Genomic DNA, 17,187 nt, shown 5'->3' with positions numbered 1-17,187 from the left:
TTCATGTTGTCGTCTCATTTTGTTTATTCTCAATCCATAGCATCTGTACCAAGTTCTAGTTTTTATAAAGTTGATATACCTTTTTGAAGTTTTTTGGAGATGAGCTCCATGTTTGATCTGAATCAAAAACAAGATGAGAGATTGATGTTTTAATAGGAAAACACAGGATAGCTGATCTCTTCTTAATGTGAAACACTAACTGGACACATACTACTACACTGCAGGTTTGAAATACAACACTAAAAGTTGATGTTTAATTTTAAAAACCCTCCCGGGTCTTTTGAGAGAAAATGGGAAATGTAATAATTGTGTGATGGAAAGATTTTTCCATGGTAAAATTGTTGTGTGTGAACTGTGGTTTAAAAGCTCTTTGAGTAGGCAGAAGTCTAGAAAAGCACAATGCAACCTCCATTTATCATTTACCGTATCAAGATGTTATGACGTAAAGAGGTAACCAGGCTCAGACCCGATTGGTACTGGAGCAATGTGGGTGAAGGTCGAGTGGCTTGGGGGGTCGGGGGGCTCGTTTGAGTGAGCCTTAAAGCAAAATCGTATGTATCAAATAACAAATAAAGTGAGATATTCCCATTTAAAATTAGTCTGCTAAGTGGTGGGACCACTGTTTTTTTTTTTTTTTTTTTTCTTGAACTTTTTGAGATAGTCATGATCATTAAACGCCCGTGGCACAATATGGTTTGGCCCTTTGTCATTTTTGAGATGAGATAGCTTCATCAACCTTTGAACAGCTGGTTCATATATTGACGCTTCTTGCAGGAAAAAACTGAGAAACTGACTTTAGACTATTTTTTCACTTTTTGCAAACTAATCTCAATTGTAAAGCACAAAACAAACCAAAAGGATTAATTTTAATTGGTTTAATATATTCTGTTCATTTTGATTAAGAAAACATTATAGAAGCTAAAACGTCAAAAGAATAGTCCGGAGCTCGACTTCAGAGTCCGATGTTTCTTTATTAAGGTGCAAATAGTAACAGTAATTTTATTTCCCATAATGATTATAAGTGTATAGGTATTCATTACTGCATATTAGATGCATACATGACAGTCATCAGCATAGAGGCAAAGGTTTGGTATTTAAACACAGACCGGTAACAGAACACGTGTCTTCACCGTCATGGACAGAGTGAAATATTTGAACAGATATTTCTCTCAACAAAGACTTGAATGTCTTAGAATCCACCTACAACAGTTTAATAGTTGATATGAATATATGTGGTTCAAAGCTTTGCAAAAAGTGCCTTGTTCCCTTTTCACAATGTAATACTGTAAAAGCCACAGAGCAGGACATGAATACACAACGAGGGATGGAACAACGCGCTCAAGTTACGGTACCGTATGTGGTGTAGCTGTTTCACATGGGTCGGATGTGTCGTTCATCGGTCTCTTGCATTATTTATTTATTTTTTTAGCATGTTAGCTCACCTCCTATCGACATCCTTGTTTTGAAACATAACACATCCAAACCTCAAACCTTGACTTGTTTCCCACCATGTCTGTACGCCCCTTTTCTTCAGCTACTGAAGTTAGAGTACTGAGATAAATATTTAAATTGTTCAATTTGTATCATTTTTTAATTGTATTGTGAGGTATTCTTGTAGATAGATAGATAGATAGATAGATAGATAGATAGATAGATAGATAGATAGATAGATAGATACTTTACTTATCCCGAGGGAAATTCAAGAATTGTATTGGTATTTTACTGTATCGGCATGGATATCTTCTTTTGTTTGAAGCCCACTTGATTAGATACAAACAATGTTGCTTTCTTCCTGGTTGATATCAGCTCCACAGTAAAACGGTGACTCCAGTATGGCACGTTTTTCATCAGATGTCTGCAGACCTTTGCTCAGGGAGTCATAAATCTTCTCCCACGAGTCGATCTCCGACTTCCAAAGAGCCGATCTGGCTCTGATCAACTTTGACAGCTCAGTCTCGCTGCCTTTTGCCAGCTCAATGCTGTCTTTGCAGATGAAGAAGATATCCATGCCGATAAATAAAACATTCAACCCGATGGCAGGCAGCGCTCTGAGAGGAGTTTTGACAGTCGCCATCGCTACCTCTGGGATCTCTGATGCCAATGCGGGCACATCACGCAATGCTCGGCCTTCCTGGAGCGCCACCTCACCAGCAGTGACCACCATCTCCTCGCTTTCTAAAGCTTTAAAATCAGAAACAGCTTTAACCACAGAAGAAAATCGATCCTTGATAGAGAAAAGTTTACTTGCCACTTCGAAACCATCGCTGAAGTACTCTAGAACATTTGGCTCTACCTTCATGACTTGTTGACTTATCACCTTCTGCAGGTGATCCTGAACACTCTGTACATCATCCATAAAGCTCTGGAAGAATTCGTCAGCTTTCTTTTGCTGTGTCAAGTTTACCCCTAACTTTGTGAGTACGGTGACTAGAGTGGTGGCTCCGGAAGTGATTCCCAGTCCGAATCCACCGAGTGTCAAAGCAAGGGAAACGCCTGCAGTGAAAGGGGCTAAAAGAATACCAGTGATAAAGAGACCACTTCCAACAGCACCCAACGAGCTCGACACCACGCCAGAGATTTTCCCCCCCTTATTCATAGAGTCAAGCTGCACTGCGACCCCCTCCAGGTCCTTCAGGAACTGCAGCATCATGGGCTGGCGTTTCACAAAGTCATCCATGAAGCCAGAACACGGCACTCCATGGAACAAGAACACCATCCTGAAGGGCAGATCATTCCTGAAACCATATTTGAAAAATGAAAAAAAAAAAAAAAAAGGGAAATGTGTTAAACATGAAAACGACCTCCTCAAGGCTGTGATCATTTCGACCTCATTTATAGTTTTTAGTGGTAAACTTAAAATCTGCCAATGCCAAACAAGATCCCTCACTGATGCAACAATCTACCAGTAAATAATGGCTGTATTTTTTGTAACAGCATTCAGAACTTGCCACTTGTTGAAGACATCACCATGGCAACCAGTATTGGGTTCAAACTGAATCCATTTGTTTGTTTGTTTTCTTTAATGAGCCCTATAGTGACCTTATTTGGACAAGGGGTGGAGCTTAAGAGGTGCCAGAAGCTAACAAGTGATGTGACTTTGTAAAAAAGAAGCAGAATTTTGTGTCCTAATGGTGATGATCAATCACTATATTGGAAATGTCTCAAACAAACTTGTCGTTGACCTTTTAGCATCAACTAGAAAAATCGAGCTGACGCAGGCCTTTATCACCTGAAAATGGTTAAAACATGACCACCTTTTAGTAAAGTCAGCAACACATCAAATCATGTGTAACAATCAAGCCTTAATAAGTATTCAGACTTATTTTATAGCCAGAAGAGCGATAGCTGCAGCCTACTGAACATTAAAACTTTTTTCAATTTTTTCCAATTTTAGCATTGTATTTCCATTCAAGAGCAAATGCCTGTTTTCTTCAATCAGGAATTAATATTTCTTATGATACTGACCTGATTTCAATGAGCTGATGAATGCGAGTAAGCATCCTCTCGACCTCATCATCAGGCAAATCCTCATCCAGGTCTACGACAACGTTATTGTTCCGCTCTGGAGCGTCATCATCAAACGAGCTGTAGAAATAGGATTTTTACAAAGTGGTGTTTTTTTTTGTTTGTTTGTTTGTTATCCTGAAAAACGTTCACAATATTGTGAGAAAGAGCGTGTTTACCAATTATGTAAAATGTCACAGATCCTCTGGGTGGTCTGCATGTATCGGTCCAGCTGGTACGCCAACACCTCTACATTTTCAACTTTGGGAAGGAAGAAGGTGTTTTGATCTCTTTTAAACTCGAGGAGCAGAGGACAAATCATCCTGGCAGCAACGATGACGATCAGAACGTGCTCAAGGCTGACGCCTGCTGGCAGATGAATCACCACCTGCTTCTCTGTCATGAACACGTGAAGTGATGAGACTGCAAGCTTCTCCACTGCATCCAGGAAACAGGTGAGCGTCTCCAGACCTCCCAGCGTGCACTTCAGCACTTCAGCCAACTCTTGATGGTTGGTCTGCTTGTTCATCTTTTTCAGCTCTGTCTTCCTGCAATCCATCCACGTAGAGACATCCTCACAAAATCCTCTCACTGTGTCAGTGAGGCTCAGAGTGTCTGAGATGTACAGGCTCAAGGCCTCCTGAAGGTTCTCTCTGTCACACACAACAATCTGATCATGAATGTCAGTTTATCAAATTGATAGATAGGACCACATTTTCAGCTGCAGCAATAACACATAACAGGTTTTTTTTAAAACACAGAATGACTCATTCATGACACAGCCAGACAATTAATGTGGTTGTTAATCATATTAACAGGAATGCACAAAGTGCTTTGACAACCTTGGAAATAAAAAAAAAGCAAAATAAGCAACCGAACAGGCCCCACACATGTCTGATGCAGGGAGGAAATATGAATGCACAATCCACAGCATTATCAAAACATTCGTCTTTACTTGTGATAATGCACGTTTTTTTAATAATTGTGTTTATTTTTAAGAATTGATGATTTAATCATTTTGGATGAACGTGTAATGTATAAATGTAAATACAGAAGGAGAGCCGTAACAGCTCAGAGAGGAGATGCACCACTCCGGCTCACAACAAACACTGATTTCTGTTGAAGCTCTCGTTAAAATATAATTCAAACATAGATTTATAGCCCATATTTTGGACTTTAAAATTCACGTCTTGTAGCAGAAGAAGGAAACTTAACTTCACCTTTTTCCCGACATCTTTGTCTGTCTTATCTTTTGCCTCTGCAGACTGATTCCTTGTTAGTTGTACGCTCTGAGGATTAAAATGCATCAGATATGAGATTGTTTAAATGAGGGTCATATGTTTTTTTTTAACAGCATTTTATGTCCACAAAATTAAACATAATCAAGAACTATTTTGTCAAATAAGAAAATGTTCTCAATTCATTCATCTCATGTTAGTCTTCTTATTTCTACACAGTGTAGCTCAGTCTGTGAACAACACTGATGAAAGTAAAACCCTTCAAAAGGCTGCATGCACCTCAATCTGAACTGTTATTGTTTTAGTGCAACTTGTTTAAATTGAACTTTGCAACTTCTTCAGCCATCAAAAACTAAAAAATAATACTTGCTATTAATATACCAGTATTAAAAACGATATCAATAGTTGGCCACCATGAATCATTACAATATTGCCGCGTAACAGCCGCTCAGGTTAAATTGAGCTCAAGTAAATCCTGCACAATGAAGCATGTGCAGATACAAAAAAAAAAAAAAAAAAAACCTGCAGATACAACTTTAGGGTTTAAATATAAAGTATGATGCTTGAAGAAGTAGAAATATAAATAATATCCATGTAAAAACATACATGTCTAATGTAGGGAAAGAGAAATGATTAAAATAAATGTGCCATGCCCTAAAACAATCTGAGCATAAAACCAGAGCTTACCACACACTGCTGTCTTCCTCTCTCCTGCTCATCTCTCTCTGTCTCTGGCTTTTATCCTCTCTGACACGATGCTTATATGTCGAGCGGATGGAGCCAGCATGACAAGGCTTTTTCCAGTTGGGTTACATACTGTGCTGTCAGCTAAGTGAAAGCAAAAGTAAGAAAGGAAATCAGGATCAATACCTTTTAATCGTTGTTTTGTGCAAGGTTTGTGGAAAATAAAAGCTTTGGTCAGACAGATTAAGCCTGATAGGATAAAGATAAACTTATCATCATGTACAAAAGTGAAACTAAATGTAGACATCATGTTATCATGTAAGCAAAGACATGAATACTTCATTTAAGAGATGGTCAAGTCTATAACGAACGTCAACATACAAACATACAATTGAGAGATTGTCTTTTTAACCAGCACGACATTGCAAACATCAGGCATCATTATATCTTTCAGAGAGCGCTCCATTACTGCTTCAGAACATCTGCTCACAGATTGCAGGCCTGCTGCTACCTTAAGTTTCTGAAGTCCCATACTAAACTATACTTAAAGTAATGCGGGGGAACTTCAGCTTTCTTCAACGTTCTTTAACTAACTGTTAGATCTTTGTGCTGCATTGACACGTCACACCCTGTTACAAAGTTTAGAACAATTTGTTGGTATCACACAAACTAAATTAAACCATAATTAACAGATTTCAGTTTGTTCATGTTCATCATGGTCCTCTATGCAAAGTTAGTCACAGAGTTGGTGTGGTCCACCTACATGTGTGCATGAGTGAAGATCAAATATGGCACGCAGCCACAACTAGATTTTACACACAATGCGCATGTGTGTAAGATCCATTTTTGGAAAGAAAAATGTTTCATTGGTTTACATTGGCGACGGAGATGTTGCCATTTCAAAAAGATTGCACTCTGGGATCTGTTTTCAAGAATTGTTTTTAGACCAGAAACACTGTTGTGTAAAAGAACAACCAAAAGGTAATAAAAGGTTGGCTACTTTTCTGACTTGTTGCACAGTTGGCTTCTGTGGTCCCAACTGTATCCTATAAAGCACAAAATGTTCTTTTGTATGTATGTTTTTATTTTAGCCACCAAGCCTTTTCTCAAAGTGACTTCATGCATCCTTGATGGAGGGAAACATTAAAACTCATCATTACAAAAGTGAAACTAAACGTGAAAATGTTGACTAGACAGAAGGAAAGTCCCCCCTTTCCCTGTAATGATGTATCCCATTTCAATGGTTTCACTTTTCACATTTCTCTACCAAAACTCGATAGTGCACCTTTAAACTGATGCTTTCGCTTTACTTACTGTGTCTACATTGCTTTTTTCTTTCTTCCCCCCCCCCCAAATAAATAGAACTGATCATTTAAATGTTGCTCAAGGCCATTCAGCTATGAAATTATGAAATTACTTCCACATGATGGCAGTATTTTAAAAAAGTGTATTTGACGATGACGTTATGCGTCGGCGAAGAAGAACTCGTCTACCCACAATTCATTGCGTTGTTCCGGTTCCCAGGCATTCGAGACCTTAAGATGGCGGACCGGCGGCGAAGGAGGAAGCGCGCGTCCCAGGACAGCGAGGACGACGACGATGAGTCCGGTTCTGGTTCTGGTTCGGATAGCGGGAGGTCTGGGTCTCCGGCTACTAAGAGCCGAGGGAAAGAACCCGAACCGCCGGAGCCGACGGTGACCCGGGTGGAGGCGAAAAGCGCCGCGGAATCCGAGTGTGTGAGTAACGAGCTCCGTACGCTCTGCTAGCCGAACGACGGAAACGTCTCCCGGCCCGGGGCACCGACAGATGCCGCTTCCTTTCAAACTTCTCCCGGGGGGACAATTCCTCACTTCTAAAGGGTGTAGTACGAGTAAATATCTCCGGTATCAGTTGCTTGACTTTCGGTCAGGTGGAGCTTAAAAAACAGACTCCGACAAGTTCGCTTTTTGACGGTTATAAAACGTTAGTTAAGCTCGCTTCTTCGATTCTGCTCTAACACCCATTATAAAACAAACAACCTGTTTTTAAAACTACGATTCATCTTTTTGTATTTGACACAGACAGGACAAGCTAAATAAAGTCAAAATCACGCTTTTATTTGGTCTCTCGTTGTGAAACGTAGACGAAAAGGCGCCACTTGGAACCTATTTTACAGGGACGCAGATTTCACCATAACACCTACACTATTAGTGCTCTGTGTTACTCTCCCTCTTATTAAAGGAGCTTGTTTGTTCCCAATAACAAATACAGTTTTGCCCGCTTGTGATCAGATTAGAAGGTGCAGGTAGTTGATCTATCGGCTCTGGTTTTGGGTTTTTTCTTGTTCAGCTAGGCCACGCTAACGCCACCTACCGCTCCGTGTCGTCAGCGTGCCACGTCCAGCACGCGCTAACGCCGCGAGGGGAGAGAGGACTACCAGAAGGAGAGGTCTTCACTCCCTTTGAATGACTTGTCAGCTAAATCCCCTTCTCTGGTAGTGAACAGATATTCACTTGAAAGACACGCATATGTCTGGTGAAACATATAAAGTTATTTAAAAGATTGTACCAGGTGGAGATGTAACAACAACAACAACAACAACAATAATACGTTTTGTTTATGGGTGCCTTTCAAAAAACCCTAAGGACACCTTACAAGCAGGGTTAAAAACAGACCTATAAAACATAACAATTAAAAACATCAAAGGAGGTAATTAATCAGGTTACATAAAGAGTCCTTTATCCTCCAAAACATACAAACCAGACGCAACATTTGGTAGCGATACTGATCTGTGTTTTTTCTCTTTGCAGGAGAGTGAAGATGGAGGAGTAGGCGAAGGTAAGACTTTCATCAGTTCTTACAAACAGCACACAGTCTGAGAAGGCCAAACAGCTGTTGTTTCAATCAGCGAGATTAAAAGGCGGTAAATATATCTTCAACAGTGTGACGAATAGAACCAACTGCAGAACAAATAGCTGAAGACATGGTGATATTCTGTATGATGTTCTGAAGGGATGGTTAACAAAATCCAGTACCAATACTTCCCATATCTCCCGGCCAAATCACAACGTATTTGGGCACGGCTCACTTCCTGTCAGAGCCACACATGCTGAACCTTCCCTGATCAGTGAGCTGTCCCGTGTTAAGACACGGACGCTACAGGCAACAGAAGCATGATCACGTGGGCCACGGCCAGAGTCATCAGTAACAGTACACACTGATGGCAGCAGGTCATGTTGTGCTTTGGCGAGACGGTCCTTCACACAGGGCTCTGTGTCTCCGTGTCAGGGACTGGAGGTTTGTCATGGCCTGGCTCTGTCACAGGTTAGCGTCTCCAACTCCAGAGGTCGACCTGCTCGTTTAAAGTCATGTATCGCCTCCTCCGAAGTCCAGGGTCATTAAAATCAGTCGATTTTAATGACTCGCAGTGAGTCAGGCAACTTTCAGGCAGCAGTGGCGTTTAAAAAGTATTAGCAAACGCCAAACCGTATCCAACCTGCTGCTGTGTTCAGGTTGCCTGCTTTGAAGCCTCCAAATGTTTACTTATAAAGATGTATCTTTGTGGCTCCTCGTGTATGTACTTGGCAATAAAAAAGGATTCTGATTCTGTTTTGTCCAGCGGTCCTCTCCGACTATGACAGCGCCGATCCAGAGGAAAACGGCTCCCATTCAGAGGTAACGCACGAGCTGCACGCCACTCAACACGTTTAACTGAAGTCACATCCTGTCAAAGCTCCAGCCGTGCTTCGGTCACGCCCACTAACTTTACAAACACTTTCACCAACGGGCTGCCAATAATGAAATTATCTCGAGGCAAGCTTCCTGTCGAGGAAGCCCAGACAGGATTTGCTTTGTCACATTGTGTAGTAATGCTGGAAAACAGCCTCAGCAGCCTCTTAAACAAAGTAAACTGGTTTAAAAAATGTTCATTGCTGAACAAAGGTTCCATCAGTGATAAGTGACTGTAACCCCGTTTCCTCTCAGGGAGTGGAGGAGGAAGAGGAGGCTGAACATGTCAGCGATGAAGAGGCTCCTGCAGCAACCAGCGAGTCCAAACCGTCCGCTGCAGATGTCCCACCAGAGGAAGAGGAGGAGGAGGAGAAGCATCACGGGGAAGAGGAGGCCGAGGAAGAGGAGGTAGAGGCCGAGGAAGAAAGGCGAGAAGAGAGTAAAGAGGAGACGAGCAAGGCAGAGGAAAAGGAAAACCTGGCCGGAGAGAGACAGAGCGGTGACGGACAGGTGAGACTCTGCCCCCCTTCATGCTTTATGTCGAGGGTGCGAAGACGTCCAGTGAGCAGACGTGGACGTGGTTCAGTTTGCATCAAAGTCTCGGAATGTGTTGAAATAACCTTCAGGTTTACATTGAACAGCAGCAGCGCTTTTACTCCATCAGTCCAACATTTAGAGCCCACATCACTCCTGCATCATGATAATGAACACAGTAGTTAGAGATGAGTCTCTCTTTCTATTTTAACTTAAAGTGTAAAAAAGCAGCTGACATTGTTACAAAAGCTTCATTGTTACTGCAGGTTTGCACTGGGGGTTGGGGGGATTGCAATTTCATCTGTGCTGTATGTTTAACATGGAGCATATTTGACAAATAAAGAACCTTGAACCTTGATTCATAAAATACATTCTGCTCTGATGTGTAGACACCCCCCTCATTGTGTCTGTCTCTGTTTCATCAACACACACAGGAGTCCACAGATGACCCTGAGACGAAGCCGGGAGGAAAACCGGGTCAGAAGCTGGACGATGACGAGGACCGAAAGAACCCGGCCTTCATCCCGAGGAAGGGTCTGTTCTTCGAGCACGATGTGAGAGGAAACACTCAGGAGGAGGAGAGGTACAAACATCCTCCATTTAAAAAGCCTCCAGTGTGTCTGATCTTCAAACGCCGCTGAGCAGATACACATTTAGCTTCACGCTGAATTAAAGACCGGGGATGGTTGGCACAGTCACCTGTTGTTGCATTTTGTAAGACTTGTTCAGGTGACGTTTGAAGGGAAGAGATGACGAACAGTAAAAATTCATCCAACGTTAAAGCTCCTATTAGATGAGTCATGATGAATAAAAACCTACTTTAGGTATTCGCTGTGGGCTAAATGTTTATTTTAAACCTGTTCTGCACATCTGAGCGGATCGTCAGATCCTCGTCTCGGCTCGTGTCACTGCGCAGCTTTTCATGTTTCTTCATGTCTCAGACCAAAAGGTCGCAACAGGAAGCTGTGGAAGGACGAGGGTCGCTGGGAGCACGACAAGTTCAGGGAGGAGGAGCAGGCGCCCAAGAGCCGCGACGAGCTCATCGCCATGTACGGGTACGACATCCGGAACGGTGGAGGACACGGAGAGCGAACGTACCGGCAGCGCCGACCCAGGTGAGGCGGCGTTTAATCGAGCCGTTTACAGAGTCGACACTTGTTTTTCTCAAAGTTTGTTTCCCATCAGCGTTGAGTCTAAATGTCTCTGTGTCCTCCTGCAGACAGAACATGTCTCCCAACAGAGACAAGCGGTGGAGGGACGGAGGAGAGCGACCGGTCCGATCCTGGCAGAGCGGCGGCGGTCTGAACCGAGGAGGGGCTCCTCAACCTTCATCCAATCATCCATCCTCTACGGCCCCTCCCTCTGTCCCTCTCTCCTCTGTTCAGCGGGCGAGCAACCCCTCCAGACCGCCTCCCTCCCGCAGCAGACCCCCCCATCAGAGTCAGATGCACCTTCCGCCTCAGTCCCAGTACAGGAACAACGAATACAAAGGAGCCCAGACGCATCCCAGAGAACGCCAGGGCCCGAGGGCACCGCCCGACCCCGTGGGAGAGCGGGTGGGCAGAGGAGGGCGGGCTGGCGGGGGCAGGGGCGGCCCCTCTGTGGTCATCGAGGATGTTACAATCAGCCATGGAGGCGTTAGGGATCAGGACATCAGCGCTGTAACCACAGCTGTGACATCACAGCCCGGTGGTTACCAGTCTGCGTCGCCACGGCGACATCAGCAGGATCAAAGAGGAAGCACGGACAGAACAGCACAAGGGTCGGCTGCTGCCGCTTCCTCCACCTCTGACCCCGCGCCGCACTCGTCTGCACCCGCAGCGCCCAACCGGGAGGCTTCCCCTCCCACCGAGCGACCCGTGGAGCGTAAATCATACTCGCTGGCTCGCAGGACTCGCTCCCGGCCCGCAGATCTGGGCAGCAAACAGCCGTCTGTGGAGGAGTCTGCAGCCGGAGGGAACGCTTCCTCCCCGAGCAGCGCGGGAGGGAAGAGCTGGGCGGGGTCAGGCGACGGCCCGAGTCAGAGCGGAGGAGGAGCGCTGGCCGAACTCGACCAGGACGTCGCTCGCCTCAGTCTGGCCGGACAGAGCTGGAGCCAGAGCCCGACGTCCTATATCCGCTCTGAGATGAGAGGTGAGAACATGATCCAAGTGTCTTTACTGCAACTTTAACTTGACATTAGTCATTTGAGGAAAGAATTGGATTCACTCGTGATCCTGACAAACGACCCCTGCCTATTTCTCCCAAAAAAATAAATTTCTGCCTCTAAATATGTCACAGATGAATTCATTCAGTTAATAGTGTTGTAAAAAAAGGCGACATAGAAGTGAACGTGGACAACACAACTGTCCTAAGAATGGTCGACCTCTTCTTTTTCTTTCTGGGAGTAAAGAGTTTGACTGTGGGGAAAATATCCTCTGCTACCTTACAGAGAATAAAAACGGCACCTTTTAAAACCTATATCTATAGAGTGACCGTCAAAGGCACCAACTCAGGATGATGAAATCTAGTAACTCTTATTAAAGCAACAGAGAGAAGAGGGTTTGAACTTTGACCTGAGAAGGGCAACATCTGAGCTCACGAGATGGTTCGGAGTGTCTGCAGCAGTTTGAGGCAGCAGGAGGATTTTTTGGGGAAAATAGTAAATGTTGATGATTTAAAATCAGTATGTATAACTCCAGTGTCAGGTCACCTGTTAGTAACAAAACTCAAACAGTCAGCAGAACGTCTTTATATATTTCTCCACACTTGATCGTCCCTCCCCGTCAGCTTTACTGCGGGAGCATCCGAGAGCCTGGCATGATGATGAGCAACCTCTCGCTGATATTTAGCTTCAGCAGCTCTCCTTGGTCATGATTGGCTCTTTCTAAAGAGCTTCAGTATTCACATATGAACATGCTGAGGCATCAGTAAACACGTCTTCACTGGACTGATCCCCTCTCTATCACAGGATGTCATGCGTCTCTGAAATGTGTTGTTTGAGTAACCTTTCCGTCTGCAGGCCTCCCCAGCACCATGCACCTCCCCAGCGGCCCGCCGGCCTTCTCCAGCATCGAGGAGATAGGCGTCGCATCCAACCGGGCCAAACGCTACTCCTCCCAACGCCAGCGAGCCGTCCCAGAGCCGGCCCCGCCCATGCACCTGGGCGTGATGGAGGGACACTACTACGAACCAAGTAAGAATACCACATTAGAGTTAGGATGCATTACAGCCTGTTTCACTGCAGCTGGATGAAGAATTCTCCTTTAAAAAAACCCAACAAAGCTTTTGGTGCCTTTTGTCATTTAAAGACTTGATGTGTTCACTTATTGTCATCAGTTTAAGAAATGCAAAAAACAACCCCAACCTGTCAGCTGACTGGAGCTGCAGGTCCTCATTGATAGTCTGTTTTTAAAGCCAGCTCCGTGTTGTAGATGTGCAGGCGTTTGTGCTATTCTGAAAGGTCACATCCACCACTCAGACAAAACACAACAGAGAGAGCAGAATGACCTCAGACTGTCCTTCTGGACACGAACTTCAGACTTTCCTCGGACAGCTGCAGTAAACAGACAGCGTCCACGTGTTCCTCCTCCTCCTCCCCAGCAGAGGTCAGCAAACATCAGTCTGTCGGGTACCACAAAAGACTGAGGAGTGTTTTCTTCCTCTCCTTTAAACGAAGGTGTTTAAAATGTTCATCAATGAATCCAACGTGTTCAGTCTTTTCTCTTTGACAACGATAAAGTCTGTGGACTCACTGTGCAGTCCTAACAATACGCATCAATGAAGGAAGTGAAAAGAATCCGAATATAAAACAGTCACTTTGAGGTTTGATCACACTCCTTCACTTGGCTCTTTCAGCGTCACTTTGTGACTCGTGGATGGACTCAGAGACCTTTCTGAATCCTGCACTGAACATAAACCCTTCTGTTGGAGTCTGCTCCTCAAATCTTTCACATAAAAACTCTAAAAGAAGCCGAGCTCCAGCTGTCACTGTGGCAGTGACACCTCGTCACACTTCATGATTAAATGTACTATAATGTTCCAACTGTTTCCCTCAGTGTCATACCAGGGACCAATCTACGCCCACGGGGATGGCCCCGCCCCCATCCCGCCCCAAGGCATGCTGGTCCAGCCAGAGATGCACATGCCCCACCCTGGTCAGTTTGTGTTTGAGTGTAACTTGTTGTTGACATCATTGATTACAGCTTCAGTGTGACGGTAAAGATGTCTGAGACACTGTCCTCTCTCTCTCCTCCTCAGGTCTCCATCCCCACCAGTCAGGTGGCCCTATCGCTAACCCCGCCCTCTACGGAGGCCCTCCTGTCTCCCTGTCGCCAGGGCAACCACCACAGCAGCTGCTGCCGCCACCTTTCTACCCTCCGCCGGGGGTCATGACCTTCCCGTACCCCACCATGTACCCTACTCCTCAGGTACGCCGGCTCAGTTAATGACTTGTTTTATCAGGATCGGCTTTTAAAAACTATCATTATGCTTGTACGGATGAGTCGGTCGTAAAAATCCACACTGTGGCTGTCTGCAGATGTGTCTTTTGTTTTTAAAGAGCTGTTTGTTCCTTCAGCACTTCACTGACTTTGTGTCTATGGCTCACACGTTTTCCGAGGATTTGATTGGTTGCTTGTGTTTGACAGGGTCAGGCACAGGTGACCTACGGAGGCGTGACGTACTACGACACCATGCAGCAGCAGGCTCAGCCCAAGCCCTCGCCCCCCCGCCGCACGTCCCAGCCCGTCACCATCAAGCCCCCTCCAGAGGTGCACTTCGCATCCGAGTGACCTCGCCCCTCACCCCTCCCAGCCTCGCAGTCTCAGCCTCACTCGGATCGCAAAACTACAGGTGAGATCTCCCACCCTCTGCTCGTTCTCTGCTCGTCTGGATCAGAATCTCTAAAATGTGTCTTTAAAGTTCAGCTGCCGGACGGGAAGTGATGTTGATGCTGCTCGTTTCTAAATCACAATCAAGTTTGATTCTGAACTCTGATTGGCTCCAGAGTAGCTTGGTAATCATAAAGGAGAAAAACTCCAAACGTCAGATGTTGTTTTGTCGTAAACTGTCGCTGAATGTATGAAGGACAGACAGTGTCTCTCTGTTAGTTTGATTGAATTGTGACACTTTTTTTTTTTTTTAATTGATGAGTGTCTATAAAAGACATTTATTTTTAGGAGTTAAGTTGACAAATGACAACTGCAGGGTCGAGTCTTCTCCTTTTTTTTAGGTTTTTAAAATTTGACGCAGTCTGATTTATAAGGGGAGATTTAAAAGCCTTTGGTGTTTGTGTTCTGTGATCCAGGAGCGGGATGGGAGGGTCAGTGAGGAGCAGCCATCAGATACCCAAGGAGGAACAAGAAGACGGACTCTGCAGGTGGAATCAGACTCTTTTTTTTTTTTCTTCTTCTTTTTTTTCCTTCTTCTTTCTTGGTTTGTTTTCAGGCCTGTGGCAGGCGACTGAGCCTCGCACAGACTGCTCTGTTACGCAGCGTCGCAGGTTCTGTCCCACCAACGTGTCTTTGATCCTGGAAACGTCTCTGATGAGTTCAAACCCTTTAGAGCCTCTTTGAAGCATTTCTCTTCACACAGAGTTACGTACGCGGTTTTGGACCGGGGGGGTCAAAGTTTTCTTTCTGTTAGCTCCTTTTCATCGTGACGTGTTCGGTTCAAACAGAAGTCACGACTGAATCCTGAATACTGTACAGCAGATGTTTATGACCAACAGGAGGTGAGCTCGCTCTTTTCTTTAAAGTTTAACGAGACAGAAATAAACGGACATCTCTGTTCCAGCAGAGTCGATCCACGGTGTGAGTGTTCAGTCCACCCGGTGCTTCCTGAAAAACCTCCACATGTTACAGATGAAGACTGCTGCTGCCATGTTCCTCCTCATTCACACACTGACCAGACCAGTTTGGAAGTTTAAGAATCTCAAACTTATGACGGTTTAGGGGATAAAACTCGGATTGAATAGTTAAAATTGTCTTTAAATGTCTTTTTTTCCCCCGTCATATTAAAGAGAGAAGCTGCCGCCGACAGTTGGTGAATTGACTTCAGTATTAAAACTGTTTTCAGAGTTTTGTAGAAGGTAGCTGAATCAAACGATGGTGAGCTGTTGGCGCTGTCTCCACGGAGCGTTTGATGTAAATATGAATCTAAATGTGTATAAAGAGATAAAATAGAGCAGGAAACGTATTGTAATAAAAGTGCTACAGAACAGTCAGCTTCTGATTGGACACACATCGGCAGGGACCTCGAATGTTAACGATGGATTTAATTTAGACAAGTAGTATCGATAAAGAAGCAGTGTGGCTTTAGCTTCGTCTGTTTTCCGTTTTCTTTTTTTGTCAACTGTCACTCGGTTTGATTTGAATACTGTTTTTTTTTTATTATTCTTAGTGAATGCAGGAGAGAGATGATTTCTTTTTTGTTTGTTTTCACATGTTTAAACCCTTAAAGGCACACGGAGGAAAAGCGGTTCATAAAAAGACTAACTCCTCCCCAACAGATAAATAAAAGACATTTTCAGAGTTGGAATTAACCCCGAGCATGTTGTTCCTGTGTGTTTTTCCATTTCTACTCCAGCGGTTCATTTTTCTATTCAGGTGACAGAATGTCAACGGTTTGCTATCGATAAAGGTTTAGTCCTGTTCTGACGTCTTCACTCAGGGTGATCTTTCTTCTGATAAACAAAAACCAACCATTCTGCACCTAAATGAAAACCTAGAGAGCATGCTGGCAGCTACGCTGTTGTCAGAGAAGCCCGCACTTCAGCAAGTTTCCTTCATGTCTCAATCAGTCAAATAATAATTTAGTTTGGTAGATAACGTACATATCGAGACCTTTAAATATGCAATAGCATTCAAACTGCCCTTCCCTCAAGTCCTGATTTTGTTCTCTAAAGTCTTCCTGCAGATTCTGATCAAAGAAAACTTCATTCAATTAAGTTTAAAATAATTTAAAAAAAAAGACAGTTGTAACTCTTTCTGCCTTTCATCGTTTCTCCTTTCCTTTTACTACCTCTTATTTTCTACATGCCAACCCTGTTTAATTTGTTTACCTCCTCCCCCAGACACACACACACACACCCCTCAGCTGCTGTCGGTTAAAATGAATATGTATGGCGAACAGGGGGAGGGCAGTACTTATATAAACAGTGTGATTGACAGGCTTTAACAGCCAATCGGCTTGCAGACGGTGGTTGGTGAATATTCAGCAGCAGCTGCCGAACACAAAGAGAGGCTCAGCTGTTAAAGGAGCAAGGCCGCTCATTTTGTTTAACCCTTGAAGTGTGTGATGGCCTCAGCAGAGTTCTGGAGAGGCATCCAACCACGCTGAACACATCCTCGCACACTTCACAGTGCATCACACGAGTGTCTTTTTTTTATCACTTTGTCCAGGAGGATGAAGGGCAAAGGAAATTATTTTTTCTTATTATATATATATATATTTTTTTTCATTTCAAATAAAGATGAGGGGAAAAAAGTGATGAGAGGAGGAAAAGAAAATGACAGGGGAGAGAAACAGGGATAGAGGA

General features: G+C 44.1%; 2 protein-coding genes across 2 annotated transcripts; one reads left to right on the top strand and one right to left on the bottom strand.

Annotated features, from left to right (window-relative positions):
* Positions 1 to 1,591: 1,591 nt before the first annotated feature.
* Positions 1,592 to 5,506, bottom strand: LOC306838722 (uncharacterized protein). Its single transcript, XM_079367068.1, has 5 exons — positions 5,430 to 5,506; positions 4,725 to 4,793; positions 3,684 to 4,157; positions 3,466 to 3,585; positions 1,592 to 2,735 (listed from the first exon to the last, which is right to left on the bottom strand). The coding sequence occupies exons 2-5, from the start codon at positions 4,736 to 4,738 to the stop codon at positions 1,766 to 1,768; spliced, it is 1,578 nt and encodes a 525-aa protein (XP_079223194.1). The 5' UTR covers positions 4,739 to 4,793; positions 5,430 to 5,506; the 3' UTR covers positions 1,592 to 1,765.
* Positions 5,507 to 6,924: 1,418 nt separating this feature from the next.
* casc3 (casc3 exon junction complex subunit) lies at positions 6,925 to 16,197 on the top strand. Its single transcript, XM_079365753.1, has 12 exons — positions 6,925 to 7,162; positions 8,216 to 8,243; positions 9,025 to 9,080; positions 9,390 to 9,644; positions 10,103 to 10,251; positions 10,610 to 10,783; positions 10,888 to 11,801; positions 12,670 to 12,843; positions 13,706 to 13,804; positions 13,908 to 14,077; positions 14,297 to 14,501; positions 14,956 to 16,197. The coding sequence occupies exons 1-11, from the start codon at positions 6,968 to 6,970 to the stop codon at positions 14,438 to 14,440; spliced, it is 2,358 nt and encodes a 785-aa protein (XP_079221879.1). The 5' UTR covers positions 6,925 to 6,967; the 3' UTR covers positions 14,441 to 14,501; positions 14,956 to 16,197.
* Positions 16,198 to 17,187: the final 990 nt, after the last annotated feature.

The sequence above is a fragment of the Symphodus melops genome (genome assembly GCF_947650265.1).
Source record: "Symphodus melops genome assembly, chromosome: 17".
Classification (NCBI taxonomy): Eukaryota; Metazoa; Chordata; class Actinopteri; order Labriformes; family Labridae; genus Symphodus; species Symphodus melops.
Note: the sequence above shows the minus strand (reverse complement) of the source record. Positions and strands in the feature narration are given on the sequence as shown.

What these genes read in the sequence shown, in the direction of transcription:
- casc3 (XM_079365753.1), top strand. Translation starts at nt 6,968, where the DNA reads ATGGCGGACCGGCGGCGAAGGAGGAAGCGCGCGTCCCAGGACAGCGAG. An exon ending in GACAGAGCGGTGACGGACAG is followed by an intron (nt 9,645 to 10,102) that starts GTGAGACTCTGC and finishes CAACACACACAG; the next exon opens with GAGTCCACAGATGACCCTGA. An exon ending in GGGACACTACTACGAACCAA is followed by an intron (nt 12,844 to 13,705) that starts GTAAGAATACCA and finishes TGTTTCCCTCAG; the next exon opens with TGTCATACCAGGGACCAATC.
- LOC306838722 (XM_079367068.1), bottom strand. An exon ending in TGTGACATTTTACATAATTG is followed by an intron (nt 3,586 to 3,683) that starts GTAAACACGCTC and finishes CTATTTCTACAG; the next exon opens with CTCGTTTGATGATGACGCTC. An exon ending in CATCAGCTCATTGAAATCAG is followed by an intron (nt 2,736 to 3,465) that starts GTCAGTATCATA and finishes ATATGGTTTCAG; the next exon opens with GAATGATCTGCCCTTCAGGA.